General features: G+C 44.8%; 1 protein-coding gene across 2 annotated transcripts in view; it reads left to right on the top strand.

Annotated features, from left to right (window-relative positions):
• The window catches only part of LOC106612894 (neurobeachin), a 301,033-nt gene that overhangs the window by 127,150 nt on the left and 154,041 nt on the right, over nucleotides 1-19,842 (top strand). For both annotated transcript variants that reach the window (XM_045724516.1, XM_045724515.1), the window contains exon 39: nucleotides 6,267-6,433. In XM_045724516.1, coding sequence (XP_045580472.1) covers nucleotides 6,267-6,433 — 167 coding nt within the window. The remainder of the gene's footprint in view (nucleotides 1-6,266; nucleotides 6,434-19,842) is intronic.

Raw genomic sequence — 19,842 nt, 5'->3', positions numbered from 1 at the left:
TATTTATTTATTATTTATACTTTTTTCCCTCACTGTACATACAAATTAATAAGAATGGAATAAGATTGCACAAAAAAATAAGTACAATGCAACCTGCAAGTGTGTGTGTGTGTGTGTGTGTGTGTGTGTGTGTGTGTGTGTGTGTGTGTGTGTGTGTGTGTGTGTGTGTGTGTGTGTGTGTGTGTGTGTGTGTGTGAATTAAAGGGTCTGTCTAGCTCAGTAGTCTGCATATTAGATGCAGTAGTTGGCGCACCTCTCCAATCTCTGATTGTTCTAGGTGTCTTTTGCCAGAGGTTACCTCAGCATATGTAGGCTGATGGTCTGAATGATACATGGTGTGGACTGCATCATGTGGTGTACTTCCCTGAAGGACAGTGTTCTGCCCGACCCTGGATTAGTGGTCAGAGCTGTGTTGTGATGGGCCAGGTCCAGTAGAGCTGTGTTGTGATGGGCCTGGTCTAGTAGTTCTGTGTTGTGATGGGCCTGGTCTAGTAGTTCTGTGTTGTGATGGGCCTGGTCTAGTAGTTCTGTGTTGTGATGGGCCTGGTCTAGTAGTTCTGTGTTGTGATGGGCCAGGTCCAGTAGAGCTGTGTTGTGATGGGCCTGGTCTAGTAGAGCTGTGTTGTGATGGGCCTGGTCTAGTAGAGCTGTGTTGTGATGGCCTGGTCTAGTAGTTCTGTGTTGTGATGGGCCTGGTCTAGTAGTTCTGTGTTGTGATGGGCCAGGTCCAGTAGAGCTGTGTTGTGATGGGCCTGGTCTAGTAGTTCTGTGTTGTGATGGGCCAGGTCCAGTAGAGCTGTGTTGTGATGGGCCGGGTCTAGTAGAGCTGTGTTGTGATGGGCCGGGTCTAGTAGAGCTGTGTTGTGATGGGCCGGGTCTAGTAGAGCTGTGTTGTGATGGGCCGGGTCTAGTAGTTCTGTGTTGTGATGGGCCAGGTCCAGTAGAGCTGTGTTGTGATGGGCCAGGTCCAGTAGAGCTGTGGTGTGATGGGCCTGGTCTAGTAGTTCTGTGTTGTGATGGGCCAGGTCCAGTAGAGCTGTGTTGTGATGGGCCAGGTCCAGTAGAGCTGTGGTGTGATGGGCCTGGTCTAGTAGAGCTGTGTTGTGATGGGCCAGGTCCAGTAGAGCTGTGTTGTGATGGGCCAGGTCCAGTAGAGCTGTGTTGTGATGGGCCTGGTCTAGTAGTTCTGTGTTGTGATGGGCCAGGTCCAGTAGAGCTGTGTTGTGATGGGCCAGGTCCAGTAGAGCTGTGTTGTGATGGGCCGGGTCTAGTAGAGCTGTGTTGTGATGGGCCGGGTCTAGTAGAGCTGTGTTGTGATGGGATGGGTCTAGTCGTGCTGTCCTGAGGCAGGTCTGGTCTGGTAAATCTGTGCTGTGTTGCGCCTGGTCTAGTAGAGCTGTGTTGTGATGGGACGGGTCTAGTCGTGCTGTCCTGAGGCGGGTCTGGTCTGGTATATCTGTGTTGAGATGGGCCTGGTCTAGTAGAGCTGTGTTGTGATGGGTCTGGTCTGGTATATCTGTGTTGTGATGGGCCAGGTCCAGTAGAGCTGTGTTGTGATGGGCCTGGTCTAGTAGAGCTGTGTTGTGATGGGCCAGTTCCAGTAGAGCTGTGTTGTGATGGGCCGGGTCTAGTAGAGCTGTGTTGTGATGGGCCGGGTCTAGTAGAGCTGTGTTGTGATGGGATGGGTCTTGTCGTGCTGTCCTGAGGCGGGTCTGGTCTGGTAAATCTGTGCTGTGTTGGGCCTGGTCTAGTAGAGCTGTGCTGTAATAAGCCGTGTCTGGCTCTTCTCTCCTGGGGATGGTGGAGTTACTGTTGTTTCAGAATCTGAGGCGGGGGACCTCTGTTGCTGGGGTGATGGGTGTGTGGGTCCCTGCCAAGTGTTGCATCCTTTAGGTCCTTGGCAAAGTTTCTGATCCTGTCCTGATCCAGATGTACATTATCGTATAAGTGTTGACATGTCAGAGTGGGGTGGTGAGCCGTTCTGACGTTGAGCAGTGAGGCACAGTCCACAGTGATCTGTTGATTTTTTTTATCCATCAACTTTCCTGGGAAGTCTTTTCTTGGTAGGAGGGTGGACACAACTATATTGGTTGTTGGGAACATAGGCTGTACCCGTTCTGCCACTCTTCTCACTGCCCCAGATACATTTTCACCTTTGGCATGAAGGTGGTTTGTGCCAGTGTGGATGATGATGTTGTCCGGGGTGTCAATCCTGGTCTGACTGAGTAGCTGCATTACACTGTCAGTTGTAGGACACCAGAACTTATACACCTGGTGTCTAGGGAATAATATTTCCTGGACTAAGAACTTCCCATTTGAATCAATAAGGACTGCAGTTGAGGGTGACTGTCTGAGTGGAGCAGACTGGGAGGCTAGTATTCTGACCTGGGCTGGAGCAGACTGGGAGGCTGGTATTCTGACCTGGGCTGGAGCAGACTGGGAGACTGGTATTCTGACCTGGGCTGGAGCAGACTGGGAGGCTGGTTGGCTGACCTGGGCTGGAGCAGACTGGGAGGCTGGTTGGCTGACCTGGGCTGGAGCAGACTGGGAGGCTGGTATTCTGACCTGGGCTAGAGCAGATTGGGAGGCTGGTATTTTGACCTGGGCTGGAGCAGACTGGAAGGCTGGTATTCTGACCTGGGCTGGAGCAGACTGGGAGACTGGTATTCTGACCTGGGCTGGAGCAGACTGGGAGGCTGGTTGGCTGACCTGGGCTGGAGCAGACTGGGAGGCTGGTTGGCTGACCTGGGCTCGAGCAGACTGGGAGGCTGGTATTCTGACCTGGGCTGGAGCAGACTGGGAGGCTGGTTGGCTGACCTGGGCTGGAGCAGACTGGGAGGCTGGTTGGCTGACCTGGGCTGGAGCAGACTGGGAGGCTGGTATTCTGACCTGGGCTGGAGCAGACTGGGAGGCTGGTTGGCTGACCTGGGCTGGAGCAGACTGGGAGTCTTGTTGGCTGACCTGGGCTGGAGCAGACTGGGAGGCTGGTTGGCTGACCTGGGCTGGAGCAGACTGGGAGGCTGGTATTCTGACCTGGGCTGGAGCAGACTGGGAGGCTGGTTGGCTGACCTGGGCTGGAGCAGACTGGGAGGCTGGAAGGTTGACCTGGGCTGGAGCACGCTGTTCTGGAGCAGACTGGGAAGCAGGTAGGCTGACATGGGCTAGAGCAGACTGGGACGCTGGTTGGCTGATCTGGGCTGGAGCAGACTGGTAGGCTGGTGCGGTGTCATCAGGCTGTGTGGTGGAGGCCATGTTGGCCTCAGGTTATGCTAATGTGCCAAGCTGGTGGACATATTCTCTAGATGCAGAGGACATAATGACTCGCTACTGGTTGAGGGTGTCAATGTACCTCTCTCTTTGTTCTAGCTCCTTTCTTGTTGTGCTCAGATGGTCTCTGAGGTCATCATTTGTCTGACTCAGTTTTTCCATTCGGCTTTCTAATTTAGCAATAGATGCTCTGCTCTCCTCCCTGAACTGTTTCATCTCTTCTTTTAGTTTCTGGACAGTGTCCTCCTTGAAGCTTGTTCTCTCTGAGTTCTATGACCTCTGCTTCGACAGGAGAGAGGGTGTTGTGGAAATGTTGCATAGCAGGTGTTCTTGGTGTTGTAGCCATGTCCTTGGCTCTGTCTGCTGCAGGTGAGGTAGGTAGAGGGACACTGAGGGCTTCTTGCTGGGTCACAGAGACCACTGGGGCCTGCTTTTCTCCATCTCCCTTCTTGACTTTTTCCTCAGTTTCTGAGATGAGTTCAGCTTCTGCTTTTAGGGTAGCAAACCTATTCTCAAAAGCCTGGAGGCTTGAATCATTGCCTTGTATCAATACTGTTCCATTATTATATAAGGTTACTGTTTGATACGTGTTGCTCTGGTCAGCTACTTCAAAAATGCTGATCTGACATCCTTGGCTGATGCCTCTCTTTTTTGAGAAAGTGAAATGGTTGCAAATAACCCTTTTCCATATGTGCCCTCGTTTGGTATGACATATTACATTTGGTCTTGTTTTGTTTTGCAACTGGTAAGATCTGCAAACAGGTATTCATGGTTCTGTCCCATCAACAAACCTTTGACACTTTTCTTAGCTTTCTCTGTTTGGATGTCTGGTGGGTTAACAATTGCTTCTTGTATTATTGTCTCTTGTGTCTTTAGAGGACTGTTTCACGTTGATGTTCTTTTTCTTCTGTCCTTATTTTGTCTTTCTTTTCTTCTGTTAACTATATATTCTTTGTTAGCTAGCTAGCTTCTTCCAGGAGAGTCCCTAGCAACTGCTTAGAAACTGGTAAACAATTCAGCTAGCTAAGATAACTGTACAATTTTATGAAAAATAAGGCTTTTGAAAAAGTAACATCTTCTTTGTTTGTTGCTAGTTTTCTTTTGCTTTTTTCCGATGTACTTCACTCTAAAAACCATGTAAATTTCAATATTTGTAGGAGCTCATTTTTTCAGCAGCTGCTGCTCAATTTGGAACTCCGGAACTCTCTGTCTCTCTCTCTGTGTGTCTCTCTCTCTGTCTCTCCCTATCTCTCTCTCTCTGTTTCTCTCTGTCTCTCTCTCACAATGTTACTAGTCATATAGGAAGTGTTTTACCCAAGTACACAAACACGAACACACACACACGCACAAATTCTCTTCTGCCACCTCTGTTAGTAGCTTGTACATGTGAGGAGTGATGAGTTTCTTATCTTGGGGCAGCAGCCCTCCACAAGCAGCTGTTAGATATCCTGTAGTCCTCTGCTAGATGCTCCTTGACCTGCTAGATCAACTGCCATGTCACCAGTAGCGAGAGAGGCTGCATTTCAAATGGCACCCTATTCCCTGTACAGTGCACTACTTCTGACCAGGGCCCATAGGGTGCCATTTGAGAAACACTCGGAGATTACCTGGCCCTCATACCTCCTCTGGCCTCATCCCTTCTGTCTGACAACTCTAGACAGTCTACACTTTTCATCCAACCCTGTTTCTACTATATTACCCCTCACAACCCCCTCCCTCTATCCTCCATCCCCAGACAGATAGACATTTTTACATTAGGTTGGTGTCAGGAGAGTCAGGGCAGCAGCCTCATATCCTGTGAAGTGATAAATAAGGTTTGATATTTGTCACAGCGTCACATGGTAGCGTGAGATGACAAGCAGAGATTGAGTTATCTGCCATTTGAAGAATATGTTGAGGTATAACATCTGACACAATTCAAATATAGGGCCGGAAATTCAATTAACTTCCAGCTTCTGTTAGCAAATTAGATTTAGTATATGAGCAGGAAGGAGCAGCCCCGGGGCGACGTAGCAAGACAATCTTATTTTAGCGAGGAGAAGATGAAGTCAGATCCTGATCGGCTCCTCTAGAATCTAGATTACCTTGAGATGCTGCCTGCAGGAGATCACTGTGTGTGTCCCAAATGGCACCCTATTCCCTATATAGTGCACTACTTTTTACCAGAGCCATATGGGTCCTGGTTTAAAGTAGTGTACAATAAAGGGAATAGAGTGCCATTTGGTACGCAGGCACTGACTCCACTTCAACATCACACATCAACACACACCAGGTTTCAATCTATTTATGTCACACTGTTTGGTGATAATTTATGCGTGTAGGCTACAGTACAGGCTACTTCTCTTTGTTATCCAACCTGCCTTTCATCCACTGTCACAGTTGAGTTTTATATAGGGACAGATTGTTTATTATGACCCCTATGTAAACAGATGACATTAAAGCTTTCTAACGGACAAATTCCCCTCTTTTTCTCCATGTGAAACAAAAGACATTAGCAGACGGCGACAGTGTTTAAATGACTCTTCACTAACGTGTCCCCTGCTGATGTAGTGGAATAGAGATTGGCTCTGTTAACCTTGACAGCACAGGCTATAATATCTACTCACACGTGTACACACACGTGCACACACACACACCCATAATATCCTCTGTGAATCTGTTGAGTGGTTTTGGTTTCTTCTCCCTCAACACACACTTAGCGTAGCTTACTAGCAGGACTCACACATTTTCATGTTTGAATCTGATTTCGCAGGATTGCAACGGAGGAAGGACATTTTAATACAAAACATAACATAGCCATGCTAACACCAGACAGACAGTTGTATTTCACAGATGCCTTTCAAGATACTCCTTACATTAAAAGTACATACAATCAGAATGCAAGTAAAATCAAGTCCTGGTGATAGACCCTGCCCAGTTTTAGCATTATGTTAATGCCTAGCATGGTGTTAGCATGGCTATGTTTAAAATAAAATGGCTCCTTGTGTTCCCTCCATCAGTCCAACTGTGCCCAGTACGCTGCTGATCGGAGGGAGGAGGAGAAGATGTGTGATCACCTGATCAGCGCTGCCAAACACAGAGACCATGTGACTGCCAACCAGCTCAAACAGAAGATCCTCAACATCCTCACCAATAAGCATGGAGCCTGGGGCAGCCTGGCACAGAGGTAAGACCTAGGGCTGATGTATAGAGGTTGTGCTGAAGGATTGGCCTTGCTAGGGCTGGGGCTGAAGGATAGGCCTTGGGCTGGGGTATAGGGCTGGGGCTGAAGGATAGACCTTGGGCTGGGGTATAGGTCTGTGCTGTAGGGTTAGAGCAGTGGCTGGGGTATATACTGTACTTTACATCTTCACCAACAAACACAGAGCCTAGGGCAGCCTGGCAGCCTGGCACAGAAGTACAGACTAGGTCTGGTGAAAGGTTTAGGGCTGGGGCTACCTGGAGCTGGGCTGGCCCAAAGGCCAAGCTAAGACCAGGCTGGGTAACAGAGCTTCCAGTATTAGTTGTACTGTACAATTACCTGGCTGTGAGCCACAGAGTGCAGTGCTGGGAAAAATCAGGGACCATGTCAACTATCTCAGTAACAGTCAAAGACACTGAACCCCCCTTGGGATCGACCACTGGTCACACAGACTGGGGGCGAGGTTTGGGGGGGGGGGTGTACATGCATGCATCTGACGTGTGCGTGCGTTTGTGTTTGTATGAGAGAGGTGTGTGTGTGTGTGTGTACTAGAAGATGTGTGTGTGTGTGTGTGTGGTGGAGTGTCCTCTGGGCCTTTAAAACTACAGATCGCTGGAGCCTTAGCTCTGCTTCCCACCACACATACACACACACACACTCAGTGGTTGAAGTGGGACAGTGCTGAATAGTGATGCTGAAACCACCAATCTGAGCAGTATCCATTTGTCCAACTAGGTGGAAAATCCTCCCAGGGTTCCAAAGTTGAATTAGGCGTTCCTCGTGGTTTTGTGTTTAGACCCCTACGTCTATTCTCTCTATGTTTCCCCCTGGTAATGTCACGATGACACATGACATACATGTTCATTGGGATGTTGATGGCATTGGCTATGATCTGTTAGGAAGCTTCTTAAAAAACAAGCTTTATATCAGGCAAGTCTGTTAGGAACAAATTCTGTATTTACAACGACGACCTGGCGAGTGGCAAGTGCAGCAAAGGTCCTGTCAAACGTTGCCTTGCTTACTGAAAGAACACTTTTAGTAATTGACTACTCTCACTGAAACCATAGCTTGTCTTTTTTTATTGGATTTTTAAAACACAATACAGATGGTTAAAAATGTTCTCTACATACAGATGGCTAGCTATGTTCAGTAATGGGATGTTGTTTACTCACATCAATAGAAAAGTCATCTGGATCATATTTTGAGTGCTTTAAGAATTCTGCTGTGTTTTCAGATGTTTTTATTGAAAAAATACAATAAACCTTAGTTTAGTTTGTAAGGAGAATTCAATTCATTGATTGATTGAGGAGTGTTTTAAAGACTACTTGTACTCTGCATGGGTTTTGTGGCGTGTAGATTTAGTGATTTCGACATGCATCATCCCACTTGACAAACACAGCCCTGGAAACAGATGCAATTACCTCAGAAAGATGCATGTCGAATGGTCATCATTGGACCATTCATCTATGGGTGCGTTCTGACTCCCAAATGGCACTCTTTTCCCTATATAGTGCATTACTTTTGAAAGAGGCCTATTTACCCATGCATAATGCACTACTTTTGTCCACTTTTAACTAGAATAGGTGACCAGAATATGGTGCCGTTTGGATTCAAACTATAGCACAGATTGAACTACAGTTGGAATTGTATTGTATTATAGATATCCTTACCTACAGTAGCAACTGAATGTCTTACTTCACCAACTTACCAAATGTTTGAGCATTGTGTATATATTTCAGCATATACTACTGTATGTTTGATCATATGCCATGCAATTCTGATTGAGAAATTCATAAAACAGAGCAACAGTAGTATAAGTAAAGTACCAATGGAAAAACATATAAGAATGAATTGTGGGCTGCTACTGTAGATTTACATATTCAAATATTTATAGAATTTATCTCCGGGGATAGCATTAGTATTGGAACAAAAGGTTGCTGAGAGGGGGAGCATTGTAAATTATACTGAAAAACTTCCAACAAATTCCCATTTAATGGTGACCTGCTGGAGAAGAAAAATGCTGCAATATGTTCATGAGCTCAGGGCAGTGTAGCAGCTCAGCCTTATTCAATGCTACATTAACTTTCCCATTTATGCTGCTCTTGTAAAATAGAAAGCCCTCCAGCATTCTGAAGGGGCTGTCTGTTATTTGTGATGCTGGTTGAAAGAGTGTGTGTGTGTGTGTGTGTGTGTGTGTGTGTGTGTGTGTGTGTGTGTGTGTGTGTGTGTGTGTGTGTGTGTGTGTGTGTGTGTGTGTGTGTGAATGCTTGCCTGCACAGAAATTGTTTTTCCTTTAACCTTAAGTTCTGCCTGGAGACTAGCCAGAGGATATTGATCATCTGTGTGGAACGTTTTATCAACAGAATTATATATTTAATATACTCAGCCAGGTGAAACTACTGCTGATGGCTATAGTGGACATTTTGTTGCAGGTTTTTACACAACTGTAGTATTTTGAATTAGTAACATAATGCATTTTCAGATGTGTTCAGACACCATTATGACATCAGATCGTTACACTGTGTGACAAGGAGACACTGCACACGAATGGAAAGCCAATGCCTACATCCCAAATGGTACCCTATTCGCTGTATAGGGCCCATTTGGCTCTGGTCAACATTTGTGCACTACATGGGGAATACATGCCATTTGGGATACATACAAAATCTCTCTGCGACCATATTACCTATTATATGAATTAACGAGATACTCTCTGTTCATCATATATGCATAGTCACTTTAACCACATCTACATGTACATACTACCTCAATCAGCCTGACTAACAGGTATGTAGCCTCGCTACTTTTATAGCCTCGCTACTGTATATAGCCTGTCTTTTTACTGTTGTTTTATTTCTTTACCTACCTATTGTTCACCTAATACCTTTTTTGCACTATTGGTTAAAGCTTGTAAGTAAGCATTTCACTGTAAGGTCCTGTTGTATTCGGCGCACGTGACAAATAAACTTTGATTTGATTTGAGATGAGCCCAGTAGGTGGTAGGGCTGTGTTAAGGCAGTGTGACCAGCCCAGTAGGTGGTAGGGCTGTGTTACAGCAGTGTGACCAGCCCAGTAGGTGGTAGGGCTGTGTTAAGGCAGTGTGACCAGCCCAGTAGGTGGTAGGGCTGTGTTAAGGCAGTGTGACCAGCCCAGTAGGTGGTAGGGCTGTGTTAAGGCAGTGTGACCAGCCCAGTAGGTGGTAGGGCTGTGTTACAGCAGTGTGACCAGCCCAGTAGGTGGTAGGGCTGTGTTAAGGCAGTGTGACCAGCCCAGTAGGTAGTAGGGCTGTGTTAAGGCAGTGTGGCCAGCCCAGTAGGTGGTAGGGCTGTGTTACAGCAGTGTGACCAGCCCAGCAGGCTGTTGGATCATACTTTCTGCTTGCCCGATGATGAATGTGCTCTGTATTGAGTTGACATCACAAAATCAATAGTGTTCAAATTGAAACAGTATAGGGTTGTATTGATCCGCTGTGCTAAATCAGAACGAGAAACCTTTGATGCAGCTCTGAGACAGCTCCCCTCCTCCTTCCTCACCACTCCCCCATCTTTTCCTCCTCTCCTCCCTCTCTCTCCCTCTCTCTCCCTCCTCCCATCACAGCACCCTATCAGTTTGAGCTTCACACTGATAAATCAAGTTGAAAATTGGATGTTAGAATTTTCTTCAGTGTGTGAGTGAGTGATTTTCTCTGGCCCCTCGTCCCTCTGCTGTGACCCCCTGACCCCTGTCACTGGATTATAAAGTTCAGCGTTGTCAAGAGAAAGGAGACGTCAAGGCAAGGCTGATGAATTCATTCTTGAATAATACACACTGCCTTTAACTACCAGTCTTAAACTATGATAATAACCATGCAGGTTTGTATTTATTTTCTTTAAGGGCTTCGGGTGTCGCAGCGGTCTAAGGCACAGCATCTCAGTGCTAGTGGCGTCACTACAGACCCAGGCTGTATCACAGCGGTCTAAGGCACAGCATCTCAGTGCTAGTGGCGTCACTACAGACCCAGGCTGTATCACAGCGGTCTAAGGCACTGCATCTCAGTGCTAGTGGCGTCACTACAGACCCAGGCTGTATCACAGCGGTCTAAGGCACAGCATCTCAGTGCTAGTGGCGTCACTACAGACCCAGGCTGTATCACAGCGGTCTAAGGCACTGCATCTCAGTGCTAGTGGCGTCACTACAGACCCAGGCTGTATCACAGCGGTCTAAGGCACTGCATCTCAGTGCTAGTGGCGTCACTACAGACCCAGGCTGTATCACAGCGGTCTAAGGCACTGCATCTCAGTGCTAGTGGCATCACTACAGATCCAGGCTGTATCACAGCGGTCTAAGGCACTGCATCTCAGTGCTAGAGGCGTCATTCCATACCCCACTACGATCCCGGGCTGTATCATAACCGGACGTGATCGGGAGTCCCATAGGGCTGCGCACAATTGGCCCAGCGTCGTCCAGGTTAGGGGAGGGTTTGGCCGGGGTAGGCCATCATTGTAAAATAAGAATTTGTTCTTAACTGACTTGCCGAGTTAAATAAAGGTTAAATCAAAAAAGATATTTACTGCTGTCAATGTAATTTCTACTCTGTTTTCTATTATAGTAATAATATAATACACTACATGACCAAAAATATGTGGACACCTGCTCGTCGAACATCTCATTACAGAATCATGGGCGTTAATATGGCATTGGTCCCCCCCATAACACTGCCCAACTCAGATGAATGATCAGTAACATGTCAGATATTATTATATATACATATATATATTTTAACCTTTATTTAAGTCAGTTAAGAACAAATTCTTATTTTCAATGACGGCATAGGAACAATGGGTTAACTGCCTTGTTCAGAGGCAGAACGAAAGATTTTTACCTTGTCAGCTCGGGGATTCGATCTTGCAACCTTTCGGTTACTAGTCCAACGCTCTAAACACTAGGCTACCTGGCGCCCCACATTACAGACGGTTGGTTATTGATTACAGCTGCAGCCCAGCACTAGGCTCTGATACAACATCTATTATCATTAACTTCACTCTGCTCTGTGGTTTTAAGACATATTGTATGTGAGCGCGTAGAGTAAATACACTACAGGACCAAAAGTATGTGGACACCTGCTCGTCAAACATCTCATTCCAAAATCATGGGCATTAATATGGAGTTGGTCCCTCTGCTGCTATAACAGTCTCCACTCTTTTGGGAAAGCTGTTTGGGCACTGATGTTGGGCGATTAGGCCTGGCTCGCAGTCAACGTTCCAATTCATCCCAAAGTTGTTCGATGGGGTTGAGATCAGGGCTCTGTGCGGGCCAGTCAAGTTCTTCCACACCGAACTCGATAAAACATTTCTGCATGAACGTCGTTTTGTGCACTGGGGCATTGTCATACTGAAACAGGAAAGGGCCTTACCCAAACTGTTGCCACAAATTTGGAAGCACAGAATCATCTTGAATGTCATTGTATGCTGTAGCATTAAGATTTCCCTTCACTGGAACTAAGGGGCCTAGCCCGAACCATGAAGAACAGCCCCAGACCATTATTCCTCCTCCACCAAACTTTACAGCTGGCGCTATGCATTCAGGCAGGTAGCGTTTTCCTGGCATCCACCAATCCCAGATTCGTCCATCGGACTGCCAGATGGTGAAGCGTTACTCATCACTCCAGAGAACGCGTTTCCACTGCTCCAGTGTCCAATGGCGGCGAGCTTTCCACCATGCTTGTCATTGCGCATGGTGATCTAAGGCTTGTGTGCGGCTGCTCGGCCATGGAAACCCATTTCATGAAGCTCTCGATGAACAGTTATTGTGCTGGCGTTGCTTCCAGTGTATGTATGTATGTATATATATATATATATATATATATATATATATATATATATATATATATATATATATCAAATTTATTTATATAGCCCTTCTTACATCAGCTGATATCTCAAAGTGCTGAAACCCAGCCTAAAACCCCAAACAGCAAGCAATGCAGGTGTAGAAGCATATATATATATATATATATAGTGTATGTTGGCTTTGTTTTTATAGTTCTCATGAATTGGAAAGCACATTTCACCCAATCCCATCAACCTCTGATCTACCAGGATTCTGGGAACTATCTTTTGTCACATGCATTTATTCAAGTTTGATACTTACTGGTTTGCGTTGTGGAGTGAGTAGTCTGCATCTCCATTGCCACCAAAGGCCTCCCTTGTCCACCACTCTCTGCGTCCCAAATGGCACCCTATTCCCTATATAGTGCACTACCTTTGACCAGAACCCTATGGATCCTGGTACAAAATATTACACTATAGGGAATAGGGTGCCATTTCAGACACAAACCAGGCGTTCCAACATGGCTATCTTAACAGGATGTAGAGCAGGTGGAAGGAGACAGGCAGGCAGGCAGGCAGGCAGACAGACAGACAGACAGACAGACAGACAGACAGACAGACAGACAGACAGACAGACAGACAGACAGACAGACAGACAGACAGACAGACAGACAGACAGACAGACAGACAGACAGACAGACAGACAGACAGACAGACAGGACGGCCTTTGTTTCAAGGTGTCGCTGTTGACCTCAGCAGCTGACTAAACCCCTGTCCCGTCCCCCGTCCCCACCCCTGCTCACCAGACCTTAACCCAACCTTACTGAGCTATCGATTGTCAACATTGTAACATTGCTCCTGTATAATTACTTTTTCAGTAGTGGAGGGAATGGAGGAGATAGCGGTGGCATATATTGATCCTGGTGAGGAGAGTGGAACGGGCGTTTCCCTTGACTAACAGAGTTTCATCTCTCTCTCTCTCTCTCTGATGAATGGCAACACTCTGCCTGTGGATAATAACTTAGTGATGGAATGGACCCTTCAGTCACTGGCTGCCTGGCTAAGCACTCCGCTGTCTCGCCTCGCCGGGTTATCCATTCTATTAGCAGCTCTGACGAGCAGAGAGGAGAAGAGGAGGGGAAGAAAGGGGGAGAGAGTGAAAGAGAGGGGGAGGAGAGAGATGAAGGTCTCTCTGGGCCTTGTGTGAAGGTATATGGAGGACCAGTGAATATGATCTTATTGGACTTGATGGTTCATTTAGAAGATGAATGCGGCAGGAATCTTAACACAGCCTTGGTGATGTCTGTCCTCTCTATTGCTATGTTTATTCAAGAGGGTGAAACAACATATTTGAACATGGGGAGGTTAAAGAAATGAAGTTCCTTTGTTCTATCACTCCTCTTTCTCGCCGCTCTCATTTGTTGTTGACCTACAGTACAGCAGCTCCTCCCTGGGGGTGGAGTTAACCTTGCAGCCTGATAATTACCTCTGAAGGGGAGCATTCACATAATCATCAGTTAAAGCGGAGCAGAGAGAGAGAGAGAAGAGAGAGCTGGGAGGTGAGCCCCACCTCTGATGAAAGCTGAATGGTCCATGGAGCTGGCAGGGTGTGAGGGGTTCAGACATACTAAAACATTGCTGTAGGCTGTAGTCTCACTGTTACTGACTGTAATCTCACAGTTACTGACTGTAGTCTCACAGTTACTGACTGTAATCTCACAGTTACTGACTGTAGTCTCACTGTTACTGACTGTAGTCTCACTGTTACTGACTGTAGTCTCACTGTTACTGACTGTAATCTCACAGTTACTGACTGTAGTCTCACTGTTACTGACTGTAGTCTCACTGTTACTGACTGTAATCTCACTGTTACTGACTGTAGTCTCACTGTTACTGACTGTAATCTCACTGTTACTGACTGTAGTCTCACTGTTACTGACTGTAGTCTCACTGTTACTGACTGTAGTCTCACAGTTACTGACTGTAGTCTCACTGTTACTGACTGTAGTCTCACAGTTACTGACTGTAGTCTCACTGTTACTGACTGTAATCTCACTGTTACTGACTGTAGTCTCACTGTTACTGACTGTAATCTCACTGTTACTGACTGTAGTCTCACTGTTACTGACTGTAGTCTCACAGTTACTGACTGTAGTCTGACTGTTACTGACTGTAATCTCACAGTTACTGACTGTTACTGACTAGTCTGACTGTTACTGACTGTTATTGATTTACTGACTAGTCTGACTGTTACTGGCTGTTACTGACTAGTCTAACTGTTACTGACTGTAATCTCACTGTTACTGACTGTTACTGACTATAATCTCACTGTTACTGACTGACTATGACTAGTCTGACTGTTAGTGACTGTTATTGCTGGTAGTCTTACTCTTTCTACGTTGCTATGCATTCATTACACAAATTATCTTATTTCTGATGTACTGTCAGTCTTTTTTTCTGAATTTACACTTTACTTTGAAAAATGAAACTTGATACACCATCCATGGCCATATGGTTGCCAGTCGCCTCGTGTTGATGTGCAGTTTTATTTAGCTGAGTCTGTCTTTTGATATAGAACAATGTGTCACCATTGTGATCAAAGCCAGTCAGTGATATAGTACACTGATTGACAGACATTTTGTTTTCAGCTTTTCTTAGTCGATTAGATGGCTGAATGTTGTTTTATACCTGACCGGTTGAAACCTGTCTATCTGTAGGGATCCATTGACTATGCTGCCTGTTTTGGGAGATGTTTGAAAGCTGATGTTGAATGTTTCTGTATTTAGTATGTGTAAAATATATATATATATATATATATATATATATATATATATATATAACAGTGAGGGAAAAAAGTATTTGTTCCCCTGCTGATTTTGTACATTTGCCCACTGACAAACAAATGATCAGTCTATAATTTTAATGGTAGGTTTATTTGAACAGTGAGAGACAGAATAACAACAAAATAATCCAGAAAAACACATGTCAAAAATGTTATAAATTGATTTGCATTTTAATGAGGGAAATAAGTATTTGACCCCTCTGCAAAACATGACTTAGTACTTGGTGGCAAAACCCTTGTTGGCAATCACAGAGGTCAGATGTTTCTTGTAGTTGGCCACCAGGTTTGCACACATCTCAGGAGGGATTTTGTCCCACTCCTCTTTGCAGATCTTCTCCAAGTCATTAAGGTTTCGAGGCTGACGTTTGGCAACTCGAACCTTCAGCTCCCTCCACAGATTTTCTATGGGATTAAGATCTGGAGACTGGCTAGGCCACTCCAGGACTTTAACGTGCTTCTTCTTGAGACACTCCTTTGTTGCCTTGGGTCATTGTCATGCTGGATACCCATCCACGACCCATTTTCAATGCCCTGGCTGAGGGAAGGAGGTTCTCACCCAAGATTTGACGGTACATGGCCCCGTCCATCATCCCTTTGATGCGGTGAAGTTGTCCTGTCCCCTTAGCAGAAAAACACCCCCAAAGCATAATGTTTCCACCTCCATGTTTGATGGTGGGGACGGTGTTCTTGGGGTCATAGGCAGCATTCCTCCTCCTCCAAACACGTCGAGTTGAGTTGATGCCAAAGAGCTCCATTTTGGTCTCATCTGACCACAACACTTTCACCCAGTTGTCCTCTGAATCATTCAGATGTTCATTGGCAAACTTCAGACGGGCATGTATATGTGCTTTCTTGAGCAGGGGGACCTTGCGGGCGCTGCAGGATTTCAGTCCTTCACGGCGTAGTGTGTTACTAATTGTTTTCTTGGTGACTATGGTCCCAGCTTCCTTGAGATCATTGACAAGATCCTCCCATGTAGTTATGGGCTGATTCCTCACTGTTCTCATGATCATTTCAACTCCACGAGGTGAGATCTTGCATGGAGCCCCAGGCCGAGGGAGATTGACAGTTCTTTTGTGTTTCTCCATTTGCGAATAATCGCACCAACTGTTGTCACCTTCTCACCAAGCTGCTTGGCGATGGTCTTGTAGCCCATTCCAGCCTTGTGTAGGTCTACAATCTTGTCCCTGACATCCTTGGAGAGCTCTTTGGTCTTGGCCATGGTGGAGAGTTTGGAATCTGATTGATTGATTGCTTCTGTGGACAGGTGTCTTTTATACAGGTAACAAACTGAGATTAGGAGCACTCCCTTTAAGAGTGTGCTCCTAATCTCAGCTCGTTACCTGTATAAAAGACACCTGGGAGCCAGAAATCTTTCTGATTGAGAGGGGGTGAAATATTTATTTCCCTCATTAAAATGCAAATCAATTTATAACATTTTTGACATGCGTTTTTCTGGATTTTTTTGTTGTTATTCTGTCTCTCACTGTTCAAATAAACCTACCATTAAAATTATAGACTGATCATTTCTTTGTCAGTGGGCAAATGTACAAAATCAGCAGGGGATGAAATACTTTTTTCCCTCACTGTATAATACTGCACTGTTTTTTAGTGGTATGATAGGTTTCAGAAGGATAATGGTTTGGTAGATGATTTGTTTATAGCGAGACCATCAAGAAGTACTTTCTAGGGTTGCAAAATTCTGGTAACTTCTCCAAACTTCTCAGGTTTTCCAGTAAACCAAGTTAGAAAATTCCCGGAATCACAAGGGAACACGCATGAAATCTAGCATCCTCCAACCAGTATTTCTAGAAAACCTGAGAATTTGGAGGAAATTACTAGAATTTTGCAACCCTAGTATTTCCATGCTTAAATTTCAGGACATGGTTGGCATGTCCCCAGAGCAGAATGGTTTAGTGTGTCATGGTAATACTGATCAGTGTATCATGTTAACAGTGACCCTAGTCTAGACCATAAACCATAGACAATGAATAGCTTCCTCTCATTGGTAGATGGACAGAGTGTGGATGGAGGAGAGAAGAATGGCCATTTGTTCTCAGAAGGACTTCATCTGAGAGCTCTGGAGTGTGTTTAGTGTCAGAGTCACACAGGGCGCGGGGTTCGGAGAGCAGGGTGTGAGGCCAGGGCTCGGGGTGCAGGGCAGGGTACCCGCTTCACAGGACAGGGTGTGTGTGGTGAGACACTAACCAGTCCTGCCTCTTTAAATAGACTAGTCACTGATTTGCTGCTATTTATTATAATTATCCTCCATTTACGTCTCAAATGGAAGCATTTAAAGAGAATATAATGGTGTTTTATTGAATCATCCGTTGCTTTTCTTTCTAATCTCTCACAATAGTCCTCTCTGTCAGGAGAAACTGGCTGATGCTGAAACCAGTATATTTTTGTTCTAACTAAAACATGGATAGTGTTGTCCGAACTAAAACATGAGCAGCTCTGTTCCATCTGAAACATGGTTAGTTCTGTTCCATCTGAAACATGGTTAGTTCTGTTCCATCTGAAACATGGTTAGTTCTGTTCCATCTGAAACATGGTTAGTTCTGTTCCATCTGAAACATGGTTAGTTCTGTTCCATCTGAAACATGGTTAGTTCTGTTCCATCTGAAACATGGTTAGTTCTGTTCCATCTGAAACATGGTTAGTTCTGTTCCATCTGAAACATGGTTAGTTCTGTTCCATCTGAAACATGGTTAGTTCTGTTCCATCTGAAACATGGTTAGTTCTGTTCCATCTGAAACATGGTTAGTTCTGTTCCATCTGAAACATGGTTAGTTCTGTTCCATCTGAAACATGGTTAGTTCTGTTCCATCTGAAACATGGTTAGTTCTGTTCCATCTGAAACATGGTTAGTTCTGTTCAAATTTAAACTTGTATACTTCTGTTCTATCTGAGTGATCGTCCCTCCAGAGGGTTATGTTTCATTTAGAACTATCTGTATGACCTCATTAGAAATGAACATGTTCGAAATAAACATCAGAACCATGGTCCAGTTTACCGCCATGTTTGAAGAACACTCTGGAGTAAACACTCTTAACTGGGTCTTTGACAACGTGGTCAGCTGTAATGGTTTGTTGATATTGTAGTTTGTTGATATAATGGTTTGTTGTGTTTCTAACAGAGATATTACCTTGATGGGGTCCAGCATACAACAGCCTAGTGCTAGTGATTGGATATGTCTCAAATGGCACCCTATACCCTATATAGTGCACTACTTTTGACCAGGGCCCATAGCCTCAGTCTGGATACAGGCAGTTATTAAGTAGTTATTCTAGCTGCACTTTGACAGACAGTGTTTTTAGTAGTTATTGTAGCTGCACTTTGACAGACAGTGTTGTAAGTAGTTATTGTAGCTGCACTTTGATGGACAGTTCTTAAACAAGCCTCTAAAATCATCTGCAGGCAGTAAAGGGCAGGCCTGAAAGACACAAAGTATTACTATTAGCCTGCCCTGTTCCTTCCTTCCTTCCTTCCTTCCTTCCTTCCTTCCTTCCTTCCTTCCTTCCTTCCTTCCTTCCTTCCTTCCTTCCTTCCTTCCTTCCTTCCTTCCTTCCTTCCTTCCTTCCTTCCTTCCTTCCTTCCTTGCTTCCTTCCTCTCCTCCTCCTCCTCCTTCTCTCCTCTCCGATGAATAACCTCAATGGAAATGGGAATAAGTAGAGTCATGTCATTGGTGTCCTGTGGTCCCATTTGGCCAAATAAGGACATCGTACAGACTTAAGTCACTATACCACTATACAGTGAGCTCCAAAAGTGTTGGGACAGTGACACACTTTTTGTTGATTTGGGACTGTACTCCAGCACTTTGGATTTGGAATGATAAAATGACTATGAGGTTAACGTACACACTGTCTGCTTTAATGTGAGGGTATTTTCATCCATACCGGGTGAACTGTTTAGGAATTGCAGACCTTTTTGTACATAGTCCCTCCATTTTAAGGGACCAAAAGTATTGGGACAAATTCACTTATGTGTATTTAAGTAGTAAAACGTTTAGTATTTGGTCCCATATTCCCTAGCACTTTATGATTACATCAAGCTTGTGACTCTACAAACCTGTTGGATTCATTTAGAGTTTGTTTTGGTTGTTCTTCAGATTATTTTGTGCCCAATAGAAAATAATGGTAAATAATGTATTTTGGAGTCACTTTTATTGTAAATAAGAATAGAATATGTTTCTAAACACTTCTACATTAATGTGAATGCTACCATGATTATGGATAGCCCTGAATATAATCAGGAATAATAGTGAGCGAGAAAGTCACAGACATACAAATATTATAACCCTAAAACAAGCTAACCTCTCACAATTACAGTAACAGGGGAGGTTAGCATTTTTGAGGGGGTATGATATACAGTTGAAGTCGGAAGTTCACATACACCGTAGCCAAATACATGTCAACTCAGTTTTTCACTATTCCTGACATGTAATCCTAGTAAAAATACCCTGTCTTAGGTCAGTTAGGATCACCACTTTATTTATAATAGTAGAGAGAATTATTTATTTCAGCTTTTATTTCTTTCATCACATTCCCAGTGGGTCAGAAGTTTACATACACTCAATTAGTATTTGGTAGAATTCCCTTTAAATTTAACTTGGGTCAAATGTTTCGGGTAGCCTTCCACAAGCTTCCAACAAGAAGTTGGGTGAATTTTGGCCCATTCCTCCTGACAGAGCTGGTGTAACTGAGTCAAGCTTGTAGGCCTCCTTGCTCACACACACTTTTTC

The sequence above is a fragment of the Salmo salar genome, chromosome ssa09 (genome assembly GCF_905237065.1).
Source record: "Salmo salar chromosome ssa09, Ssal_v3.1, whole genome shotgun sequence".
NCBI lineage: Eukaryota > Metazoa > Chordata > Actinopteri > Salmoniformes > Salmonidae > Salmo > Salmo salar.
The sequence above is the reverse complement of the archived record's forward strand: the minus strand, read 5'-3'. Positions and strand labels throughout refer to the sequence as shown.